The sequence below is a fragment of the Mastomys coucha genome, unplaced genomic scaffold, assembly GCF_008632895.1.
Source record: "Mastomys coucha isolate ucsf_1 unplaced genomic scaffold, UCSF_Mcou_1 pScaffold16, whole genome shotgun sequence".
Lineage (NCBI taxonomy): Eukaryota > Metazoa > Chordata > Mammalia > Rodentia > Muridae > Mastomys > Mastomys coucha.
In genome coordinates this window covers 90,008,445-90,034,292 of record NW_022196898.1, presented here as the reverse complement: position 1 = coordinate 90,034,292, position 25,848 = coordinate 90,008,445, and the positions used below count along the sequence as shown (strand labels likewise).

The 25,848-nt window shown below is 44.6% G+C and overlaps 1 protein-coding gene across 9 annotated transcripts in view; it reads right to left on the bottom strand.

Annotated features, from left to right (window-relative positions):
- Positions 1 to 5,633: 5,633 nt before the first annotated feature.
- The window catches only part of Kyat3 (kynurenine aminotransferase 3), a 45,159-nt gene continuing 24,944 nt past the window's right edge, over positions 5,634 to 25,848 (bottom strand). For 7 of the 9 annotated variants that reach the window (XM_031375701.1, XM_031375704.1, XM_031375708.1 and 4 more), the window contains 6 exons: positions 22,266 to 22,342; positions 20,485 to 20,574; positions 17,153 to 17,339; positions 12,727 to 12,800; positions 12,260 to 12,346; positions 5,634 to 5,819 (listed from right to left, as the gene is read on the bottom strand). In XM_031375701.1, coding sequence (XP_031231561.1) covers positions 5,655 to 5,819; positions 12,260 to 12,346; positions 12,727 to 12,800; positions 17,153 to 17,339; positions 20,485 to 20,574; positions 22,266 to 22,342 — 680 coding nt within the window. In that variant the 3' untranslated portion in view covers positions 5,634 to 5,654. Of the gene's footprint in view, positions 5,824 to 12,259; positions 12,347 to 12,726; positions 12,801 to 17,152; positions 17,340 to 20,484; positions 20,575 to 22,265; positions 22,343 to 25,848 lie in introns of all 9 variants that reach the window. The other 2 variants (XM_031375706.1, XM_031375707.1) reach the window with 1 other exon arrangement.

Sequence of the window (25,848 nt, the reverse complement as noted above, 5' to 3'; positions counted from 1 at the left end):
GGGGGGGGGGTGAGCCAGAATTGTTTCTATAGATTGATTGATCAATAGGTTGATTGACTTAAAGATGAGATCTCACCATATTGCCCAAGTCGGTCTCAAATGTGATTTTTTTTTTTTTAACCTCAACCACTGAAATAGCTAAAGGAAGTGCACAGGCCCACCACATCCAGTCAGCGGTTACAGCTTTTGGTAGAAGGTTAGACCCTTCCCTGAGGAAAGAACTGAATAATAATCTGAGGTAGTCAGGTAGCCTAGGGTAAGACATTCCAGGACAGGGAATCACAAGTGCACAGCAATAAACTAGAGCTTGCCTGGTCCCCAGGGACCGGCAAGGAGGCCAGGGTGGCGAGACCGCATCAAGGGCAGGGAAAACGTGATGAGGCAAGGGAAATACAGGGCAATCAAGGGACAAGTTGGCTTCCATAATGAGCAAGACAATCAATGCGAATGTTTTTAAGCTTTATTTTTATGTGTGCGTGGATGCCCACAGAAGCCAGCGAGGACACTGGATTTCCTGGAGGTGGAATGACGTGAGCTGCCCGAAGAGGATTCTGGGAATGGGGTGCAGCTCCTGTAGAAAAGCACCATGTGCCTGTACCCGCTGAGCTGCCTCTCCAGCCTCCAGTGAAAGGTCCTGAGCTCCTCGGAATAGTCGCATTCAAGGGTGGAGCGCGATGCTAGGGTTTCACCAGGAAAACAGCATTTCTGAGGGGTGATGTCTAGGAAATGAGAGCTTTCATGAGAGTTTTATTTTTCCACTCATCCGTTGTTTATCAGATTATGTCATGGTTTGTAAAAGTAGAATTACAGTGACTCAACATAGGAATATATGCAAAACGAAAGCAACGTTTTACAACCTGTAGCCCTGCGGTTTCAGCCAGAGCTGCTTATTTGTTAATACACAACTAAAGAGAGTAAACAAAAACACGGCTTGCGACACTGCTAATGTAATGTTTCTTTTACAAATGCTGAGTGGGAGTGTAAAGAAGGTAACATTGGTATAACATGGTGAAGTTAATATTGATTAGAAAATCCAGTTATCACTACGCTTTATTTTTGATAGATCCCAAGATGGCTGTTTGTTGGCAGGGGAACTTCTGATTTAACTGGAGGGATGGAGTCATTAGCTGTATTCTCAGAGAAGCAATACAATGAAATTCTTGTGTCTCAGAAATATGGTCAAGATTTCTGTTTTGTTTCATCTACCAATAGGGCTTGTCCACCTGGGAAGACCCTTATTTATTTTATCTGGATATAATTTCTCACATAAAATGTTTGGTAACTATGCGTTTATGTAGTTGCTTTTGTTCAAATGGGAGAAATCCTTGAGTTTAACAAGATTGGCTGGAACTTTCCCCTCTCTCCTACATCCTCACAATCCCAACCATCTTTTCCCTGGAGTCTGACAGGCGCCTGCTGAGGGGCTGCTCACTCTCTGCCTCTGACCAATAGATCTCCTGGAAGGTTGACCTGGAACTCAAACAGCCATACTTCCATAGAAAACAGAAAGTGCTATATTTGGTTAAACAAATAAAAGTTTGTTTATCTTGTGCATTACAAAGTCCATTGGTGGGTGCAGTGGCTTGGTTTGCCTCCAGGGCCCCAAGCCCTTTCCATCATCCACCCTCGTTCTTGCTGGAGAGTCTGTCCCTCTACTGGCATTGGAGCCGTCTCCAGGGTTCTGGTGTATACTGATGGTCAGCGGAGACATCCAGGCCTATTAACTGAACAACTAACTGCTACATCCTTGGACTTCCCATTGAGAGACATCCATTGTAGGACTAGCTGAATTACAGCTTGTAAGCCACTTTAATAGATCTCTCTCTCTCTCTCTCTCTCTCTCTCTCTCTCTCTCTCTCTCTCTCTCCCTCTCTCTCTCTGTGTGTGTGTGTGTCCTCTCTAGCTCTAGCTCCTCCACCTTGAAGGGCGTGTGGTGAAGGCATGAAGATGCAGCAGCCATGTTGCATTCCAACCAGCATGGGAGTCAAAGTGTGCATACTAAGGAGTAACAAGTGCTGGCCCTGGTGTGTGTGTGTGTGTGTGTGTGTGTGTGTGTGTGTGTGTGTGTAGAGCTTAAGCATAGAGGGCCTCAAAGCTCACTTCTACAGTGATAAACTTCCTCCAACAAGGCCATACCTCCTCCAATAATCCCACACTTTCAATAGTATCATTCCCCATGGAAAAGCCATTCAAACACATGAATCAATGGGGCCCAAACCTATTCAAACGACCCCAGACCGTGAAACCGTCACAGAAATGAGAATCGAGGGGTGATGGATATAGACACACATGAAATTCCAGGTGTAGGCTGGAGATGGCTTTGAGATTCACTAATACAGAGTAAGTTAATTTATGTAGAAAATAATGAAGAGAACATGGTGTAGATCAAAATACTGGCAGTCTAGGGTCCGAAGAGCTGAGATCAGCCAGGCAGGCAATAATAACTTAACACCATGTGTGGTATGTCATGTCCTGGGAGCAAGGAGGCAGGGTGGGGAGGGGGGGTGAGCCTAGTGGTAAGTACTGAGATGAAGGCAGGGGGACTGGGGATTTTCCCCGCTTTATTATTATCAGCATATATAACATACACTTCTGAGACAGGCTATCTCAGGGCCAGGTACTTGGAGCAGAGCCATCATTGTCTTAGGTTTCTTTCTTTCTCTCTTTTTTCTTTTTCTTTTTTAAAGATTTATTTACATTATATATATGAGCACACTGTCACTGTCTTCAGACACACCAAAAGAGGGCCTCAGATCCCATTGCAGATGGTTGTGACCCACCATGTGGTTGCTGGGAATTGAACTCAGGGCCTCTGGAAGAGCAGTCAGTGCTCATTAACCAGTGAGCCATCTCGCCAGCCCCCTTAGTAAGGTTTCTATAGCTGTGATGAAACACTATAATCAGAAAGCAAATTGGGGAGGAAAGGCTTTATTTGGCTTCTACTTGCACATAGCTGTTCATCCCTGAAGGAAGTCAGGACAGGAACTCAAGCGGGGCAGGAATCTGAAGGCAGGAGCCGATGCAGAAGCCAAGAAGGGGTGTTGCTTACTGGCTTGCTCAGCTTGCTTTCTCATAGAACTCAGGATCACCAGCCCAGGGATGGCGCCACCCACAATGGACTGGGCCCTCCCCCATCAATCCCTAATTAAGAAAATGCCCTACAGGCTTGCCCACAGCCTGATCTTACGGAGGCACTTTCTCGATAGATAGAGGTGACTATCGCTTATGTCAAGTTGACATAAAACCAGCCAGCACAGGCACCAAGAGTCTTCGCTGGAGAACCCGACACTGCTAAGTGTAAGCTGGAGAATCAGTCAGAGCCTAAGCCAATCCTATTGCGGAGTCTCGAGTTTCTGAAGACCCCCTTGTCAGCCTCCTCCTGAGGCAGATTGAAGATGGTGGACACCAGCCCTCCCCCTGACCTGGAATGCTCTTAAGATCTCCACACACTTTGCTCTTGTTCTTCTCAGTCTAGTTCTAAGTGCCCTCTATAGAAGCCACCCCAGCACACACCTGTCTGTCCTGCCTTCTGTCCTGACACCCAGCACACACCCCTTTCATTGGTGTTTTAGTCTCTCCTGGCCAGGGTAGGGATATAAACAACCATGAAGTCCTGCTAAGGAAGACAAGACAGGTGGAGAAGAGAGAGAAAGATGAAGGGGAGACCAAGAAGGAAGGAGGAATTCTGCTTCAAGGAGGAAGAGATATGAATACTACAAAGACATATGTAAGATGGAGGAGGCGTGAACACAGCCCACTTGTGAGGGAGCAGCAGAAAATAAAGACACAAGAACACAGATGGACGTAAGTCTGAGAGTGTGAGGAGAGAAACAATAAGAGCATGGGTAGAGACAGGAGCTGTGGCAAATCCAGGGCTGCGTGTGGAGCGTTGGCTCTAGGCCAGCAAAACAGCTCCCCACGTTCTCCGCAAGGTGACGGGGAAAAGTTTTCCAAGAGGTTTGTATGCCCTGTAACAGCTGTCTCCTGGCATGTTAAGCCTTACTATCTTTTTGATCTGGGACTCAAATTCATTTCCAGGTGTAAGCTTTCCTTTTGAGACTTTGACCCACCAGTTTTAAAAATCTTCCCTACTCCATCACCATCCCCAAGTCGTGTGGCCCAGAAGGTTCAGGGATGACCTTTGTTCCTGTGGGATGAAGAAAGGACAGACAAATGTTGAGTCAGAGACCTATACCACAGGCAATTCTGTCTGTCCCTTTGTTTCTCCCACAATCAGGTGGATCTTGCTGTGACTTGGTTGTGCTGCTGGTAGTGGGCCATGACCTGGGAAGAGAAGGGGGTGGATTTTCTTTCTTATCATAGAGTATGCTAGAAATCTCTGCTGTGGTAGCAGGCAGAGACGGCTCACTGGGGAACGGATCACAGTGATGTCTATCAAAGGTGCAGGGTGTGAGCTCATAGCTGCTAGCGCATGCCTGCTTGTGCTCAGCAGCCCAGGTGCAGGCGTAGAACTTCAACCCCAGGGTGGAGTTCTTATTTTTTGGCCAGGTAGGCGAGTTTAAACGACATGGCAATAAGTCAAAGTGTCTCAGAACAATGGAAGCAAAGGTTGGACAGGAAGGCAGAGAAGATCAAACTGTGATCTGTGTAAGCATCACCTGGGAGGGCCAGATCCTGAGATTATTCAGTCTCAGGGAAGAACCAGAATCTCTGTTTTAAAAAAGACTCTTAGTTAATGCTGACCTAAGAGGCCTATGGACCAGCTTCTGGGAAACCAGGTTTGGAATTGTAGTAAATTTAAATAGGAGCTGAGAGGAAGGGAGGAATGGGTGGGGAAGAAAGGAGGGAGGGATGAGGGAGGGAAGAAGGGAGAGGGTGAGGTAGAGAGGGAGAAAGAGAGAGGGGGGGAGAGAGAAACAAGGGCACAAAAGCTGAGCTGGAGGACAGTTGGTTATATATAGAGAGGATGTGTTTACTATCTCAAAGGTGAAAGGTCCCTGAGTGATGACGGTTTCTAGGTGTGGCCAAGGGAGTGGGAAGTTCAGGCAGAGTAGAGGTGAATGAGCATCAGCAGAGGCAACAAGGTCAAGGGATGGAAAACATAGGTTGCCCATGTGAACCTTGAAGCCACCCAAGTCACAACAGCCCTTGAAAGAGAAAAACAAAGCCAGGAACAAAGTCCAGTGTCATAGGGAGGGAGCTGTAGGCACCATCGCCGCTGAACGGTGCCTAGCAGGACAGAGAGGTGGAACAGGTCAACCTCGAGTGAGTGTTTGTAGCTTGCCAGACTTTATACAGAATGAACCAGTAGTCCTCACAGATGGGCTTCAGATGAAGTATGTGTTGGTTTTGCTTCTTTTGTATATTGACAGAGAGCGTCGTTGTAATCCAGGATGCCCCTCAGCTTACTACATTGCTGACTTTGAACTCCTGCCTCCACCTCCCAAATGCTGGGCTTACAGGCCATATTACACGGTGTGTGTGTGTGTGTGTGTGTGTGTGTGTGTGTGTGTGTGTGTGTGTGTAATTGTTGGGGGGCAGTAATGATGATTTCTGTTTCCATTCATGAGAAAGTACACCACGGAGAAGTTGACTCTCCCACAATCACAGTGGATGGTGCCTTAGTGTATTCCAAATGAATAAAACCAGCATGTACTGAACATTGTTAGGAATGGGGTTAACTTTGGAAATGTTTATTTAAATGTTTGTCCTGAAACTCCATTCTTTTTAGTGCCCATGAGGTGGCAGCACTGAGTAGCAAGTCCTTGCAAGAAAATGGAACCCTCACACCGGCAGCAGTCAAGACTTCTGGCTGTTCCATGCCCTGAAGATTTCTTCGGCAGCATCCAGTGTGCTGTCTTTCTAGAAATAAAATAATTGTATCATTAAATACCACTATAAATTCAAGATATTGCAATATTTAAACGTAGAAGGCATGGCTGGGTGCTTGTGGCACACACCTTTAGAAAAACCCATTGAAGATATAAACCATAGAAGCAATACCCAAAGGCTTAAGAGAATGTCTAGTCTTAGGTGAAGAAGCAATGCCAAAGTAAAAACACAAAAGTGAAACTAAAAGGGAAGGGGGGAAGGTGGCCCAGTGGTTGGGGGGGGGTGTACTGTTCTTGCAGAGGAATCCTGTTCTCAGCACCTGGGTGGGTGGCTCACAAAACTTCCTAAAACTCCATCTCCAGGGGATCTGATGACCTCTCCTGCTCCATGTTAGTGAACACACACACACACACACACATACACACACACACACACACACACACACACACACACACACACACACAAAAGAAAGCAAGAAATAGAAAACTGGAAGCAGCCATTTAGACAAGTATAATTAGAGGGTTGATGAGTCTAGAGGCGACTATACAGAAAAATAACAGCCAAGCCCTCCGTCCTTTCCCCTATCAACCCCCCACCAGACCCGGAATTCTCTGAGACAACCTCTCCTAGCAGTTTTTAGGCTTAGTTCTAATTCTAATGTCTGTCATTAAAATCCAACCATATGCTCAGGCTTCTACTTCCTATCTATGAACACTGTATCCACTGTGAACACTGTATCCACTGTGAACACTGTATCCACTGTGAACACTGTATCCACTGTCAACACTGTATCCACTGTGAACCCTGTATCCACTGTCAACCCTGTATCCACTGTGAACACTGTAACCACTGTGAACACTGTATCCACTGTGAACACTGTATCCACTGTGAACACTGTATCCACTGTGAACACTGTATCCACTGTGAACACTGTATCCACTGTGAACACTGTATCCACTGCAGTTCGCCTTCGATAAGGAAAACAGTTGATTTTCAACTATACTCTGAGAAACGTCACAATGATGTCCGAATAGCCATCCTCTTAGCTTTTGAATAGGCAACGCATGCTTATGGTATACAATTAAATGGAAAAGCAAATGATGAAGATCTAGTCTTGTGTTTTTCTCCCCTCCCTCTCTGCTTGCTTCCCTCCCTCTGTCCTTCCATCCCTCCCTGCCTCTTCCTTTTCTACTAAAATGGGTAGGCAGGAAAGCCAGCTACTGGGACTGAGAGAAGAGGCTATCCACACTTGAAGCCAGAAGCCCAGAATAGGATGGCGTAGCCAGGGCAGCTACTGTCCAAGGCTGATGCAGGCAGGGGCAGTGCTGACTGGGCACTGGGAAGCACCTGCCATGGGGGTGAGAGCCTAGAAATGAGATCAGAGAATGCCTAGCATGGGGCATAGAGTGAGAGGAAAGCAGCTCTGGGGCAGAAAGGCAGAACAGGACAGTGAGAGGTGTCGGGTGGGTGACAAGAGTGACCACATGGGGACAGTGGCAGCAGCTGGGCTCAAATGTCAAAATGTTTTGGTAGGGTCATCCATGGAGAGATTTTGTGGTGTGTGGGGGAGGGGGAGGGAGGGGCAGAGAAAGAAAGAGAGAGAGAGAGAGAGAGAGAGAGAGAGAGAGAGAGAAAGAGAAACTAGCCAAAGATCAATCACACACAGAGGTATTAAGTAATTAAATGATGGGAACCAGGTTTCACCCTTGAAGAAAGGAGTTACAAACACAGAAATGGAAAAAAAAAATACAGCTAACTGTATGATAGTTTTCAATCAATTTGGAAACAAATAAATACAGCTGTAAATATGCATGCAATCAATTTTATCTACCCAAGGGTTCTTTCTGCTTCTCAATCAACTGATGATTGAAAATATGAAAGAGAAGAAATCACATAGGAACTGAGGATGCACATATTTCTTTTTCTTGTTATGATTCAGAAACAATACACTATAATGTCTATGTGGATGGTGCTACATTGTATTACGTTATAAATAACCTAAAGGTGATTTAAGGTACACAGCAGGATGTGCATACATTATAGAAAAATAGTATGACATTTATATAAGGCACTTGGATATCTTGGGGTTTGATAAACCCAGATTTATGAGGGAATGCAACTAATCACCCCTTGACGCAGGGGTGACACTGACACGTGACTGTGCATGCATTGGAATGCATTTACATATTCTCTACATCTGCTGGAAGGGCCTAGGAACACTTGACAGCAACCGACACTCTCAATGTCTAGATATTGGCTTAGGACCAGAGAGATGCCCCAGTGATCAAGAACATTTGTTCTCAATAAGGACCTAGGTTGGGTCCTAAGTACCTACATAGTGGGTCACAAGTATTTGTAACTCTACTTCCAGGAGATGTGACGCCCCACACACATAGTGCACAGACATACATGCAGGAAAATACTTATACACTCGAAAAGAGAATAAAACCCCCCAAATATCACCCCACCCCCTATCCTCATCCACAAAGCTTTACTCTAAAAGGAACCAGACTTATTGGGAATGGCTGGTCCCAGATTGATAAAATGATCCTGTGTAGAAGTCAAGAAAATGTCACAAAATGCTGGTGACACATCAAAAGAAACAGAAGTCAGCTTAAAGGGACCCATAGTGGCCCAATTTTGGAGACATTTAACTATAAAATAGGCGACAATGATAAACTACAACTCATTAATTAAAGCAGAAATCTATGAGCTTTTACTGCTCATAGATAGATACTGATAGATAAGTAAAATTAAGTTCCTTGGTGAGAGATGGAATTCTACCATAATTGCAAAGCAATTCCTTCAAAATAGTTACTAAATTTAAAAGAAAACTCTAACCTTATCATAAACACAGGCAAACTCCACCTCGGTGAAGTGCCTGAAGTTGATGGTGGCAGATACACTAAAGTGCTTTCCTACCACAGTGACAGGACAGAATGGAGAGCGTCTCCTCCTGGCACTTGGTTGGGGAGGTTTCTCTGTGTACCCTGGCTGGATGGCCCAAGCTGGTCTCAAATCCAGCCTACCTCTGCCTGGGATTAAAGGCATGCACCACCACCTCCGGCCTTGGCTGCTGAGTTTTATAATGTCAAGGCAGCGAATGTTAAAAGCAAGGACCTATCTAACCTGACAACTAAATGCAACACATAGTTCTGGCCTTGTCAGACAGACTGAGTGTCTCAGCTTGCTTGTTCTGTGGATTTTACCAGGACAATTGGTGAGATTTGGACAGGGGCTAAGTTGTATAGAATGATGATTTGTCAAGGCTAAGTCCATGGTGCTGAGGGCGGGGTTCTGCAGTTTTGGAGTGTCCTTTTTGGTGGGGAACACACAATGAAATATTTGGGTTATCATTAGCGGTTAAGTAGATACTCTGAGATGTTCTTTTAGACATTATGAAAACATGTCGGTTACCCTTCAAGTATTTAAATTTTTCTGACATGGGGGTCTCTCTATGGAGTCCTGGAACTCTCTCTGTAAACCAAGTTGTCCTTGAACTCAGACATCTGCCTGTCTCTGCCTCCTGAGTGTGGGAATTAAAAGCATGTGCCATCACTGCACACCTTAACTATTTTGCCTTCTGTGTGTACACATGGGCGTGAAATGTGCACATGTGTGTGTCTGAATGTGAATTTGTGTGGGGTGTGTGTGGAAGTCAGAGGAAAACCTTGATATTGGTTTTAATCTTCCATGTCGTCTGAGATGCGTCTCAGGGTTGTGCTATGAATGCCAGGACTGTCTCTCTGCCTCTCGTTTTGCTGTTGGATGGCAAGCCTGTGGAACTGGACCAGCTTCACGTGGGTATTGAATCCCAGCTGGGGTTCTCCAGGTGCTTTTCTTACAGAGCCATCTTCCCAGACCTCCAACATTGTTTTTAGGCCAGGCAGCCTCCTGCGCTTCCTCCCTCGCTTCCTCCCTCGCTTCCTCCCTCGCACTTCCTCCCTCGCGCTTCCTCCCTCGCACTTCCTCAGCCTCTATCTTTCCTTGCCTAGAGGCAGCCCTGGGCTGTATTCTAGATGCTTCCTGAGCCATCCCAAGCATTAGCTAAAGGAAGCATTCCTGGGAACACAACTGTACAATTCTTTGGAGTTCTATTCCTACTTTTTTTTTCTGGAGACTACATGTTTCATTTTCCTTCCATGTCCATAATTTTCTCTTTAATGTTGTAAAATTCTGTATTGTTTTCCATATTCTTTTATTTACTTTTCTCACACCTGATGTGCTTAGAGAAGTACTTGGTATCTTTCTCACTTGTCTTCCAAGAGATCCCTTTTCATCTTCCTGCATCATCACACCCTCACGTCCCTAAACTTTAAAACTCTCAACCTCACCATACTGTCTTAAGCGTTTAGAACTTCAGACATTCCAATCTGTAACTCTTCCATGGCACGGCTCATTTTTCCCAGGAATACTCTGAAGATTGCGTCATTCCCGTGTCTTTCCTTTGCCGTACGATGTCCTTTAAAGATGTGTATCTCATTCATTTATGGTTGTGAACGGTTTCTGCCCGAATGCCTCTGTAAGTTCTCCCTACCGGTGCACACACACTGCTCCTATTGATCTGAGCAGCCTGCACTCTTAACCAGTAAGCCATCTTTTCAGCCCCATGAATTTGCACATATTTATCAAGGAGAAAGTGGGCGGTGCTTGAAGACAACAGAGATTCTCTCTTGTTCATCAAAAGTTTAACGCACGTTTAATGTAGGAGTCAGTCAGCCTTCCGGGAATTAATGACGTGGCCTAACTGAGTCCCTTTGCTCTATATTACATCAACCCAACTTTTGGCAACCCTGCCAGATCAATGAGGAAATCCATAGCTCAAGTGTACTCACCTTCCCACGCAGCTTTAGAGCACTGCAGACCTGGGCCCGCTCCCGCTCTGCCAGAATATCCGAATTCCGGCTGCTCTTGGTACCTGGACCTGCCCTTTGAGGCGAAAAGCCTTTCTAGGCATCCTCTGTTCCTCTACCAGTCCCTTTAGGCAAGCCTCCCCACATGCTGGTGGTCATTTGTGAAATCATGTTACAGCTCTCCTGACTTATTTCCAAGAAGAGAAAAGGGGTAGGGTCGTGTTTACTGGTTTAAAACTGACCTGTTTCTTGTTTTTTTCAGGATAGGGTTTCTCTGAGTAGCTCTGGCTGCCTTTGAACCCGCTTTGTAGACCGGGCTAGGATTAGAGGTGTGGGCTACTGTGCCCAGCTAAAGCTGAAGTCCTGAGGTTACTTCCCCCCTTCTGTTAATTATGTTTGTATTTTCAGTAGTATGTCTATAAATATGGCCTCTGGCTTATGGTGGCTCCATTGGCTATTTTTTTATTTTATGATGATGGATATTCATCAGCAGCCATCTTTTGATATTTGGGGTCGGGAGCTGGGGGTACACAGGAACACACTCTCTACTAACGTTGGGCTGTATGGAGCAAGGAGCCTGACAATTCAAAGGGAAATAGCTGTTACCCCTGCCTGGGCTGCATTGCCAGAGCTACATTGTTGAGTGCTGTGATCATGGTAAACACACGCATTTCAACATGGAGTATCTTTAACATGTTTCCATTGTAAGTGGAGAAAGACTTGGATGGACATTATAATGCTATGCTTTATTAGCCTTACTTTTTCTTTTTTTAAATTTGTTTATATTCCAAATGTTGCCCCCTTTCATTTTACATTTTAGTCAATCAAATATTCACATTGTTCTGTTTTAAATGCTTATTCTTAGGTAATTTGTTGATAGGTTATCTCAAAAAGTGAAAAATAGTATTTATACTATGTTAAATAACCTAAGGGTGAGTGTTTTCAGTAGCCATAATATATACGTGGGATCTATGTATCTATGGTATGTGCATATTTTGCATGTGTGTGTGTGTATGCCTGCGGAGGCCTGAAATGGACATTGGAGGTCTTCCTTGATGGTGCAGCTTTATATATTGAAGCAGGCCTTCAATATATAACTCCAGCCTGTCTCCTGAGTTCCAGGCTCCTGCCCTGCCTATCTGGCTTTCATGCTGGGTCTGGGAATCTGAACCCTGGTCCTCTTGCTTACGTGGCTAGTGCCGTGTCTACTGAGCCACTCTCCAGCTCACCGATCTCATCTTTCTTGAGATGTGTACAGGTGTAGCGGTGATGATTTCCCTCAGCTAGGATTATGTTGGTTCCCCCAGAAAAGACTGAATCAAGGGTGGTGGCTCCCAACACCTGAAGACTGAGGCAGGAGGACTGTCAGGAGTCTGAGGACAGCCTGGGCTACAGAGTAAGACCCTGTCTCAAGAAACCACAAGTAAATAAATGAACTAAGAGAACCAGCAGACAGAAGGCTCAATACTGACTAACCGTCAACTTCATGGTGGCAAGTCAAATTTTAAATGCGTCACTTAGCACCTCATTTTTAGAAATGGAAAAAGAAAGTTGCTTTGTAAATTGGAATAAAGGTACTATAAATGCATATTTGTGGGAATGCAGAAACTTACTTTAATAAAGCAAAACCGCACCAACTTCTCAAAGTGTGGTTTAGAATCGGAGTCGCAGAATGCAGAAACAGGAATGGCTGACAGTTTCTGAAAAACACACAAGGTGATGCAACGGGAAAGCTCCGCACACTCCAAATGTCACTTATGGGCCACAGACATTAGAAATACACTGCTGATGCTCATAGTAATTTTTAAAAGGAAAAAGTATTTTGAAAATCCCTCAAAAAGTCCTAAGTGGACTCTCTGCATGAAAGCTAGAATTAGAACAATTAGTTTGAGGCTAGCCTGGTCTGTATAGCAAGTTTCAGGCATGCCAAGGCTACATAGTGAGACTGTCTCAACAAAACCAAGCTAAACTAAACATTTTAAAATAAAAAGGAGAACAGACAAAGCTGGAGCCCGGTATCTTTCCAAGCACAACCATAAGGCGCTTGGTAAGCTAACTGCAGAAGGTCAGGGAGTACTACCTTATTTTTCGTCATCCACTTCACAAACTTATAGTCATAAGGCTCGTCACTCTTCACTTCAGAGAGGTCAGCACCTGGAACGACAGGGAAACGTGGGCGGGGGAAGAGCTGTAGCGGAGACAACCAAGGCATCACTTAAGCCTGCCGAGGTTTACCTTTTCTCCTGACTCACACAGGTTTAACCTAGAACTTTCTGGAGGTTATTCACATAACATACTGGAGTCTCACACTGTGTGAAGAAGTGGACTGACAACCCAACCTGCGTGCTGAGAACCGAACTCTGGTCGTCTTCAAGAGCAATCTGTGCTCTTCAACACTGAGCCATCTCTCCTTCCCGGCCCCCTGCCTGCCTTCATGCTTATACTGCCAATCAGATGGAATTTTAAAATTTTTATCTATAGGAAAGAGGAGAACCAAATTCTAATCTGGGGAATGATTCACATACAGTAAATTAAATTTTGCTCATGCGAGAACCTGAGATGTTAATATTTTCCCTGTATCATAAAGAAGGGATATTTTCCCATCTCCTCAATAGAAGAAAAGGTCTTCCATCCAAATGATCCTGGCTCCTGCTTAACCACCCTTTATCCAGATTTTTTTTTTTTCCGACACAGGGTTTCTCTTTGTAGCACCGGCTGTCCTGGAACTCACTCTGTAGACCAGGCTGGCCTCGAACTCAGAAATCCACCTGCCTCTGCCTCCCAAGTGCTGGGACTAAAGGCGTGTGTTACCACCGCCTGGCCCTATATCCAGATTTAAGACACAAGCTAGTACTGGGTGCAGGATAGACTGGCTCAGGCAACATAGAAAGGGTGCTTAGTGCACTAAGCCAAGCCCTCTACAGTTAGCAGACATGTGATGATCCTTCTTTAGAGATCACTGTCTGGGGATTACTGGATCCAGGAGTGTTATTTCACACTCACCCACCAGTTTTCTCTTAATAAATTCAAGTGGAAAATCTTAAAGATTTGCAATTGAAAGGCTCCCTGGTGGGAAGAAACTAGAAGGCAGTTGAGAGCCACTGGGGCATTTCAGTCTAAACTGTGGTGGGAGGGAAGCTATGGGAGGGAAGCTCCTCACCAGGATAAGAGTGTGTTCTGGGGAAGGCACACCAGAGGAGTGTGATGGCCTTCCCTGTAGCCTCATCAAGGTGGGGCCAGAGCTGTGACTGGTCTGGAGAGGGATCGCCAGCCTCAGCTACAAGAAAATCTAGCTTCTCAGTTCTCTAAAACCTGTGATAATGAAAAGAATTAGTAATGTCTAATCCTTGTGTAGTACACAAGGATTCCTACGCGAATATAAAGATTAGGGAGCCTCTCCCATTCTCAGGAGTTCACCTCAGTTTCTCTTAATAAATTTATGTTCATGCTGTCACAAGAAGGCTAACATACAAGCATTTGTTTTTTTACATAAAATTGAACTTTCTTTTATTCCTTTTAGGCTTCTAAAATTTAGCATAAGTGAGAAATTTCAGTTTTCCAAGTTCACTTGCGTATAATGTTATTACAGTCTAAAATATTGAAAACTATATTAGGGTGATCATAATTTAACAATACAGGATACCCAAAGGTTTATTATTAAAAATATTTTTAACATATTAAATATACATTTTATGTAAAACTGTTGGAACACAGTCAAAGGGATGATGCCCGGTGACCAATGCTTTGGGGAACTGCGTGAGGGAGGCCAGGGAGAAGGTACAGAAGAGAGCCTTTGACTTCATTCCCCGCATTGTTTCTGAATACAATTTCAGGAGTCCTGTGACAAACATTTACACTACATTTATAAGACATGTTTATTCTTGTTAGATGTCAGAACACAGCGACATAACGCACTCTGGTGACAGGACATTCTGAGTGCTGTCCCCAGTGTAACCTGAATCTGGTTATGACCATCTGTCTTGCTTTCATGCTTTCCCAGATAAAATCTATAGTACATGGCAGGCAGTTGTGTTTAAATTGGTCTGTCCTGAGAAAGTTCTGGAAAAGGGGGCCGCTCTGTTAATATTTAGAATGAGCTTACCACCGTTTATTTTCATGTTTTTCTGAACTCAAATAACCTTCCTTGGATCAATGCTTTGTTACATTCACATATAAAAGTGCACTGAAACTGAGGTAAAGGTTCTGCAGCCTTTGACTGGAGTCTGCTCTGTTTTTTAAGGTCCTCAAATCCCAGGTCTCACAGACAGATCTGCATAGGTTGGTTGGCAAAGGTCAACAAGTTTAATGTAAAACATCATGCTTCCACTGGGCCGTGGTGGCGCACACCTTTAATCCCAGCACTTGGGAGGCAGAGGCAGGCGGATCTCTGAGTTTGAGGCCAGCCTAGTCTACAGAGTGAGTTCCAGGACAGCCAGGGCTACACAGACAAACCCTGTCTCGAAAAACCAAAAAAAAAAAAAAAAAAAAAACCATCATGTTATCAACTTGAAAATTTGTTGGTGGCAAGTCAGGATTCTATCATCACCTTCAGGTAACAGAGACCCATCTGACTCAGGGTCAAGGCAAGTCTGATGATCCGAGTCCAACCCCCCAGATCCCAGATGGTAGAAGGAGAAACAAGCCCAAAAATTGTCCTCTGACCTCCGCACAGGAGCCTCCTCTGATCGGCCAATGCACCAGTGTAAAATAACAAATAAACCCATGTGCTTTGCAGAAAGAATTGTACATATTCCAGCTGTGTGACTGTCAGAAATGATTTAAGGTTTTCTGAGCCTTCCTGTCTTCAAAGATGGTGCTATCATGCTCTCTTCAAGAGGGTATTTGAATATTTAAGGCATTCATTTCTGGTCCTTTGAAAATAGCAGGCATTTCTTTATAGCTTACAACTTCTAGAAACTTACATTTTCCTACCAAATAGCATTTAGAAAAGTTATCAAAAAAAAAACTAAAACAAACAAACAAACAAACAAACAAAAACCAAACAATCAACCAACCAACCAAACAAACAAAAAAAAAAAAGAAAAGAAAAAAGAAAACCTTCAGGTGAACTATTGCAAGAGTACTTGCCACGCACACTTTGCATGACTGCGGTATTTGAGGCGTAAACTTCAAGGAAAGTCAGTCTCCTGCCTCTGCACTGTCGCCTGGCACCCCAAACTCAGAGGTGGCCCAGATATGTCCTCGTACTTGTGTGCTAAGAACTCACCAAGATATCATTTCTTTACAGCTAGTAAGAGAAAATTCGGACATTGCTTTCTGACCTTCAGCAATGTTCCAATGTCCTAGTCAAACCCTGGCTTGGAATGTTAAGCCATTCAAACTAATTGCCTCCAGCATTGTGGGTAGGGCTCTGAAGCTCACAGAATGAGAGACTTATCCCAGGACAAGGTCAAGTAAAATCCTCATTCTCAGTCAAGTACTACAGCTGAACCACTCCTAGGAATTAGCAAGAGACTGTCTCTACTTCCCCAAAAGATTAGCATAGTGGGCGTTTTACCTAAGATGGGCGGGACCTTAATCTGAGAGAGTGTGTGTGTGTGAGAGACAGTCTGCAACATTGAGCATTCTAAATTCAGCATTCGGTCTCGCTTGCACTTGGACTAGAACCAGAACTTAGGTGGACTAGGGCTTAGATTCATGTAGTCCGTAGCCCCCCAGGCCCAGAGCGCTTGGGCCCGGGAGGTGCAGCACCAGTCGAGATTCAAGAGATTGAGCATTCGAGATTCGAGCATTCAACATTGAAGATTCAACATTGAGGACTCGAGATTCAAGCCTCTACCCTCCTGGCTGGCGCACCCGCAGCCCCCTGGGACTCCGGCCAGGACCATGCAGCCGGAACTTACTCGGAGCCCGGGAATGCTGCACCAGTCCAGAAGAGATGGCTGCTGTTTTAGACCTAGTGTTTTTTAGGTGGCCTCAGATGTACTACTGAGCTGCCAGATTTTTCATTTCTCTCTTTTACAACGATTGGAAAAGCCTCATGTCATTTTTAAGAAATACACTCAGACCTTACACCACTCGTCTGTTTGACAAAGCTGAATCCCGTGCACACCTGGCCAGAACCCCTCGTCCCGCGGAACAAGGGACCCCGTAAGAAATCCCAGTCCATGGCAAGTACTGTTTCAAGTTCAGAATTTTCTGCTCCACACTGCCACACATTAAGAACAGTTCTGTAACAGGCTGGCCTCGTGATCCTCCTGCCTCTGCCTCCTTCAGCAAATCCTACCTGCGTGTGCCACCACAACCGGCAGTTCTGTAACAGAACGCCTAGAGCAACATCAGCCCAACAACCATTTATTAGCAGAGAAAATTCAGGTAAAAATCCCGAAAGCAAGGTGAAGTGTTGGAAGTGTTGGCGTTGTGAAAACACATTCTCTTCTAGAGATGAGATGCATTTCTGGCTTCGGCCCCTCCCTCGTACCTCTCTCCTACTGTTTCAAACCTAAGGGTCTGGAGCTCTCCGAGAACAGAGAGGCTTCACAAACCTAAGGAAGACACGTCGGCGATGATGAAGTAACCCCCGTCAGGAACAATGGGTTTCAGGCCCACGCTGTTAAGTAAGTGGACCATCCGATCTCTCTTCACTTCTAACTCCTTTGGCAGAGAATTAAAGTAGCACTCTGGATCATCCATGCGCTTGATATCGATCCAAAACGCCTCAGCCAAGGCTGCCTGCATGTTACAAGAGAGGAAGTCAGTTATCGCTTTAGTTTGCTGGTAGAATAAATAAAGATCATCAGACTAAGGTTTGTGTCAAGAAGTCACTCAGTAAATTACAGCCAGCTTCCTGTGGTTAATGGAGGAAGGTTTTTTTTTTTTGTGTGTGTGTAAACATTTTACTCTAATATGACAAACAGAGGAAGTCACGAAAATCCCAACCAAAAAAGAGGTGTTACGTAAAGATGGTGTACTTGATAAACAAAAAGGCAAGAAGCGTTTCCTAATGAGGCGAGCTGTGGTCCAGCTTGCTAAGTCTCAGTCAAAGAATGGCCAGACAGGTGATGAGGGAGCCAGTCTTTCCTGTTATGGAGGATGAAGGCACAGGAGGAAATTAAAACCGGCCTGCTGTCTAGACAAGCAAACCCAGGTTCCCCATGCCTCAGAAAAAAAATACTGAAACCAATCTGATCCCAAGAAGTGAATGTGTCAGAGACAAGCCTAACCCTGTGGGTAACTCCTCCAGCAGTGGAGACAAAGAAGAGAGAATGTGGCCAAAGAGGAAAGGACTTAGCGTTCGCATCCTCCATCCTAGTTGATGAATTCTTTGTCTCCAAGGCATAGGCATCACTCCCAAGGAGTTTGCCTTTGTAGGGTGCCTAGGCCCAGGAGACTAGAGGCCTCAGGAGTGGTACCAGAACCACTTCCATCATGGGATGAGGTAGCAGGACCTTATCTGCCATGGCTTCTGGCAGGGTCAGGATCTGACTCTTCCCAGCCTCAGAATCATGAGAAATAAAGCCTTTTCTGTCTTCCTTTTAAGATTAATTGATTAATTAATTAATTTGCATTCATTTATGTGTCTGAGTGCTCTATCTGCATGTATACTTGCATGCCAGAACAGGGTATCGTGCAGGTGCTGGGAATCGAACTCAGGACCTCTGGAAGAGCAGCCAGTACTCTTAACCCCTGAGCCATCGTTCTAGCCCTTAAATTCCTTTTCTGGATTAGCTACTCAGTCTCTAGTACATGAGTAGGCATGAAGCACACAGTCAGGAGAGTAGGCATGAAGCACACAGTCAGGAGAGTAGGCATGAAGCACACAGACCTGCCAAGCAGAGGGCGAGACACTTGGCAGGCAAAGTGAGCCTGATGGCTTCCGGCACTGGGGATAGAAGGGTTAACAACATAGGCACGGCCCTGGCTTTCACAGTTGGTGCAGACTGAAGGGTGGGTGAGGAGGTGAGGTGGAAAGGCCGGGAAAGGAAAGAACTGTGGCAAAAGACAGAGCATGAGGAGGTGGGAGGGGTCGAGATCCCACAGAAGTCTTTGAGGCAGAGAATTCAGCAATGAGAAAGAACGAATTCTAACACTAGGAGGTCAGCATCCAGTTTCCAAACTGAGGGCATTTTTTTTTCTGAAATGCAGACTAGGATGCTTCAGGAAATGCTATAGAATTTCAGCTGTACCTTTCTGAGCAATGTGTTCATTCACGCTAGAAGTCCTTGCCCTGGAAAATCTAAAGCACAAAGACACAAACATCTGTGCTAAGTGTACCCAGGCTCCCTCTTTTCCCAAGCATGTTTGCGCTGTCCAGAGGCAGGCACCACTGACTTAATCTTCCAACTCCATCCAGGACCCCCATCAGTCCTGCCGTTCTCAGTTCAGTCCTCTGATGCTTCTCTCTGGTAACTCCTCTCTTATGTTCTCCCTCCATGAAGCCCCAGACTCCTTTCGATGACATACATTCAAACCTGCCGTGGCTTCTCCCATCCCAGGGCAGCCGTGCTGTGTGTCTACCATTGGGTTGCACTTCTTTTCTGTCACAGGGCTCTTCTCTAGGTTAACCAATGCTCAGACGTCATCTTCTCCATGGGGCTAGTCCAATACGACAACATGTCCTCTCCAACCTGGGTCATTACATTTCCCTTCCTTTCAATCTTTTCTTTGCATCTATCAAGTCTAACATTATTCCTTTTAAAAGTATCTCTTATAACTTTATAAAACTTTTATTATATTTATTTTATTATTATAACTTTTAAAAGTATCTCTATTATTTATGTCCCTTGACTCGGTATTAAGCTATGTGACTGTGGTGGCGTTTTGTCTGTAAAATCTCGAATCTCCAGTAAATCTTAGTTGAATAAGTGAATGTCTTTATTTTGAGGTGATTAAAAAGAACTTAAAGTATAATAAAGCAAACCTTCAGAACTAGCCTTTATCACAGTTAGGAGCCTTTATCACTGAAAGTAATGGAAATTTTTCCTATTAGGTAGACAGACAACTTGGATGAGAAACATTTGGTCAGGTTCAACGTAGCCCACACTTTCACTCTCTTGTGCTTTCGCTGCCTCCTAGAAGTAGAATTCTGTTTTAGTTTATTTGGGGTATTCAGAGAAGGATGATAAGTAGATCTGTTTCTAGGAATGTATACAAAAATAGCAACAGCCTAACAAAGCCATACACCAAGGACCAGAAATAGCCGTACTTGCCTGTGCTTCCACAGGTCGGGAGGTTACGGCAGGGCATTGTGCTAGAGAAAAAGATTAACTTGGTAGAAAGGGTCTGCTGTCTCCTTCCTGCCAGCCAGCTCTCCCCACACAGGCGGCAGTAACTGCTTTCTTCTGGATTATCTACGGAGGCATCCCACTTCTCTCACACAAAACGCAGTATAAGTTAGGATAAATACATACTATCATGTATTTTGGGTTTTTAAAAATTTGACAACATATCCTGGAAATCTTCCTGAATAGTTATACTGTGTGTTTTCTGTCTGTCTGCTCTCCACGGGGCCTTGGTATGGTGTCCAGCCACACTTTAAAGTCTTTGTGTGGTCCAGACTAGCTTTGAACTCATGATCCTACAGACTGAAGCCTCAAGAGCTAGGATGACAGGCATGCACAGCCACACCCAGGGGCATTTCCTTTTCTTTTAAATAGCTTTTGCAGTATAAAGAGTGACCATCAGAGTTGTCTGTCTCTTAAAATACACTAGCCTGTCCCGTAAGAGGAACTTTTAAAATGTGATATAAACTATGCAGCTTGAAATGAGGGTGTATCCAAAGGCAGACGTGTCTGCTCCAAAATTCCCAAAGCGTATTAGAAGGGTTCGCTCACAAAGAGGCCATCCAACTCGCGCGTGTGTAAAGGCTGGCACCTACCTGCAAAGGAGTTGCACAAGTGTAAAAACTGTTTTGCTGGACAGTCTGTAAATGTTTTATCAGGTGACCAGGTCCAATGCTCCAGCCGAGCTGGGAAGGGAAAACAACAAAAGCAGATTTCAAATAATCCAAGGATATATATCCCATCTAAGAGAGTCATCAGTGTAAATGACAAATATGGGCGATTCAGAAATGTCCCCAGGAGGAAAGTGGGACAGCGCTTGTTGTTTGAAAGCTCCCAGCTCTGCCCTCACCCCTCAGCCTGCCTTCTGAAGGTAAACACAACCTAGGATCCCTGTGAGCCACTCCCCTTGCTGATGTGCCACGTCTGATACTCAGGAGGAATGAAGCCAGCAGTTACACTTGTGCAACATCCAGGCACAAGTGCCTTTGCATGGCAGCTCAGATCTCCTCCACAATTAAGGCACAGAGGTCTTTAATTCTCCTGGCCTCCGAGTGTTCCCAGTGTCTCAGCCCCAGCTAGTATCTGTAAGACTGAATGAGAACAGGCTGGAGAGATGGCTCAGTGGTTAAGAGCACCGACTTGCTCTTCCGAAGGTCCTGAGTTCAAATCCCAGCAACCACATGGTGGCTCACAACCATCTGTAATGGGATCTGATGCCCTCTTCTGGTGTGTCAGAAGACAGCTACAGTGTACTTATATATAGTAATAAATAAATCATGGAGTGAGCAGAGATCCTGAGTTCAATTCCCAGCAGCCACATGATGGCTCGCATCCATCTGTACAGCTACAGTGTACTCATATACATAAAATAAATAAATAAATCTTTAAAAAAGAAAAGACTGAATGAGAACTGAATTTTATCTGTGGGATTATCTGTTGTTTTATGAGATGGTATCTCCTATAGCCCAGGCTAGTCTTGAACTCACAAGATAGCTGAAGATGACCCTGGGTTCCTGATTTTCTTGCCTCCACTCCCAAGGGCTCAGGATTATGGCTTTGGCCATCATACCTGGATGAATGCAACAGTTCAGTGGTTGGTGCATGGGAGCTGAAGATGGATTACCTGCCCTCATTTCAGTTTATTAGGAGTGTGATCTCAGACAAGACAGTAAAAATTCCTGTGATTTAGTTTTATAGTCTGCAAAATAGGGATAATAACCATGCCCACTTTATACTGTGCTTATATGAAAAAAAATTAGCATGCAAAAAAATCCCTGAGTGCTTGGGTCACAGCTAAATCCGTAGTATTAGTTGGTCTTGTTTTTCTCTTTTCATATGTAAATATTCTTTGTAAAGAAAATGTAGCACGAGTTGGTCACTCATAAGAATAAAAATTGCTTGATTTTTCTTTCTTTTAAGAAATTACTTGGTTTCAAAAAGGCTGAAATGGGGGTGGGTGCTAGGGTCTGAGAGGGTAAACACTTGCTACCCAGCCTGAGGACCCAAGATCAATGCCATGGACCCACTCACTGGAAGGGAAGAACTCACTCCTACACACTGCCCTCTGACCCCCACCCATCCCCCACAGCACACACCCCCACGCTCCCAAATAAATACATGTAATTAAAACTAAAAGGTCGAAGCTCTACAGGAGAGTTGAGCAAACCAGTAAACACAGAAAGGATCGTTAACTCTAAAACCCCGTGTGTATTATGTATGCTTTGAAAATGCAAAATATTCTACGGGAATTAAAGTGGCAGTCTGTTTTCAAGCAGCTGATTTTTCTGGAGGGGACTGGGGACTGAACCCAAGGCTGTCACATGCAAACTATATGTTCTACCATTGAGCCCCAACCCAGCAGTGCTCTCTCTCTTACCTTCCAGCCGGTCACACTGAATGTCTTGCCAGCACTTCCTATTGTTATTGTTCTCTCCCACATACCTGGAAGAGTGGCTTAAAAGAAAAGAAAACTAAATAAGTGGCTATATATCTCCTCTCTAACTATAATCTAAAAACACAATGCAGATAACATGAACTCGATGAAAACAGATATATTACATAGTATCCTTACTGGAGTTATTTCAGTATTTTTATTTATTTATTTATTTATTTATTTTTTAGATAATTCAAATTTAAGCTCATAGTCAGCTAAAACTGGTGTAGTGCATTTCAGTGTTGGACCCATATGCAGGCATGCACAACAGTTTCATTACTTTCTCTATGTCTGTCTCTCTGACTATCCATCCACTCATCCATCCACCCATGCATCTATCTGTGTATCTATTTAATTTTGGGGGGTTACCTGTGCCACTACACAGGATGTGTGGATGTCACAGGATAACTTTTGGGAGCTTGTTCTCTCTTGTTCCCACCATGAGATCCTGAGGATAAGACTGAGGCCACCTCAGGTCAGCCACAAGTGCCTTTATCCTCAGAACCATCTAGTCTACTCAGATAAAACAGGTTTCCATGGCAATACCATTTCTGAGGTGGCAGTGGTACCAGCAGGACAGCTCGGGTGTCCGCTGTCACTGAAGCCGGGGCACTCAGTGCCTGGCGCTGGTCATGGCTGCAACGTGAAGCAGCTAATTTTTCTGGACAGAACTGGGGATCGAACCTGGAACCTCTCACAAGCTAGGCATGTGCTCTATCACTGAGCACTCCTTTCTAGGTCTGTTTCCCCACCATCCCGAGAGTGATGGTCCCTGATGTGCAGCCTAACTGGGAAGCACTTAAGGAATAAATGCCCGGTAATCTATGCTTGCTTTGCCTACAATGTTATTGAGATAAAAAAAAAATTCCTATACTGTATCACGCAGCCATCTAAAGTGTGCAGCCTACTGTACAAACATCACTGCCCTTCATTCTGGAACATTTTTTTTTTTTTTCCCAATCAGAGTCAACGAGCCTCTTGACTGCTGTCTTCCAAAGTCACACATTCACAGTTGCCCATCAAATCCCCCTTAGTAGCTACTAGAGAGCAGAGAAACAAGGCAGGAGCACCAGCTAGGAGTTAGGCACTGAGGTGGTAGCAATGGCAGTGTGCTGAGGGGGGGCAATGGCGAAGGGCAAGGAAGCCAGGGTTGACTTGGCTGTGATTCGGAACACCACATTGCCTTAGGCAGGCAGAGAGCGGGACGGCAGGCATTCTTTGTTATAGTATGAAAGGCAATCACAGTATTTTTAACATATTAGCTGCATAAAAGGAAAAGAAATCCAAATATTAGAGATTTAGAATATTAACGAAGTACGTGTTCGGGTTAGAGAGGCGGGTTCTTTGTGATGGCTAAGACACCGGTTTTGCCACTGGAAGATATGAGCCAAGAACACCTCATCCAATAAGAGTAAATTCCACTACCATTTTCTTCCTCCCCCTCCACCCTCTTTTTGTCATAGTATCTCACTGTGTGGTTTGGGCTAGTCTGAAACTGGTTACATACACTAGGCTGGCCTTGAACTCACAGAGATCTACCTGGCTCTGCCTTCCTAGGATTAAAGATGTGCGCCTCCATCAGCTCACTACCATTTTCTTTTCTTTTTTAGATGTTTAATTTTATTTTTATATGTATGAAGGCAGGAGGTATTGGTTGCATACCCATGCTTCATGGCAAACAAACTGCATTTTTCTAAATAATTACACAGTATATTCACTTTTTTTTTACATTGCTTTAATTTTATAAGCTGTTGCAACAACTAAAGCAAATCTGAGTTAAAAATATGTCTTGAGGGGGCCATCAAGATGACTTGGAAGGTAACAGTACTTGCTGGGTGAGCCTGACCACCTGTGTTGGATCTCTGTATCTCAGAGAAGGGTGGAAGAAGAGACAGGACTCCAGAGTTGTCTGTGACAGCAACATACCCCATCCCTTGTGAGTGCCTCATCAATACAAATGCTTTAAAAAGCCTGTGTATCTTTAGCAAATAACATCAGTTCTACTGTCCTCTGGGTGCTCATGGCGTATAAGGAAACAGTGCACCCCTGTCAGCACAGTGGTCCTTTGGGTGGAACTCGGGTCCTCAGACTTGGCAACAAGCATCCTCTCTGGTGAACCATCTTTCTGGCCCACAACATTTGAGTTTTAAAGGTTGGTCTGAATTTCAAACTGGGAAATAGTTCAAATGACCTAAGACAGGTCATCAACAAGATAAACCATGGTGGGTTCTGACACAGTTTGGACGCATAATAACACTCAGTTGTGCAATTAACATTTTGAACTACAAACTCTGTCTATATACCTGCCCTGAAGACAATTAGTCCTCTTGCATGAATCTAGCTGCCAATGAAATTTGGATGACTGTTAAGAGGTACACCCCTTCCTACATTGAATCTGATCATTAAGCCTGCAATTCCACTTATCTCCAGATGGAGTCGCCCCAGTGTCCTGGAGACACCTGGCTAAAGCTTACAACACAGACTGGGTCTGGGTAAGTCGTGGGGCTGCTTGGTAACCCAGGCTGGAGTGGAGAAGCATTCGTGTTTCCTTCTCCTGTCAGCACAGTGGTCCTTTAGGTAGAACTCAGGTCCAACTACTGAGATCAAGCTCTGTAGTCTATGCCTCTTTCTAACCAGGCTAGCCTTGAACTTGAGACCCTCCTGCTTCAGACTCGGGAGTGGTGTGGTTTACAGGTGTGTGTCATCATGCTTGGTGGAGTTTCCATTTCTTCACAGTCCTTATGCATCACCGAAGCTGGCAGACACATTTTGCTTCTGACCTTCACCCAAAACTGCTCATTCTTATTTATTTATTTTTTGCAGTCACCGAACCAATCCCTTTTGCTGTAGTTCCCCAAGTGAAATCATTGCCACTCTGGGGACAAGGTAATAGACAGAATTTTGAAAAGACACCTTAGAGGTTTTCTTATGCATGATCTTTGTAAGCCATTGGCAGTAGCTGGCACTTATATGATTTTGAAAATTACACACCACTTAACAAGTGGATCTAGTAAATGAATATTAATCACCAAGCCAAGATAAAAAAAAAACCCTCAAATGCATTTGCTGTGACAGCTTTGTTATAGAGCTATGAATATAACTGGGATTTAAACTATTATGCTATGCATATGGTGTCTTGCCTGACTGTGTGTCTGTGCACCAAAGTGCTACAGTTGAGAGCTTGGACCATCCCAGATAATACTGCAGGATTTGGGTAAGATAGTTCAGTAGCAATGGCAAAAATCCCACTGAGGGCAGAATAGCAAATAGCTTGCCATTCTATAATTCCTTGCTGTTGTTTGGCAACTCGTTCAGCACAAACAATCATGAACCTCTCCATGAAAAGTTCTGTGCCAGGTAGGGCCTACACACCGAGGGACAGCAGGATTCTTGTGAAGAAGACAAGAGACCGGCAAAAGACCTACTGTGCTGGTGTCCCGGCTTTGTAATGGTATTTGAAGCCCCTTTCCTCACTTGAACATTTGTCCCTCAGGCATGACCCACCTAAATACTTCCTGTAAGCGCT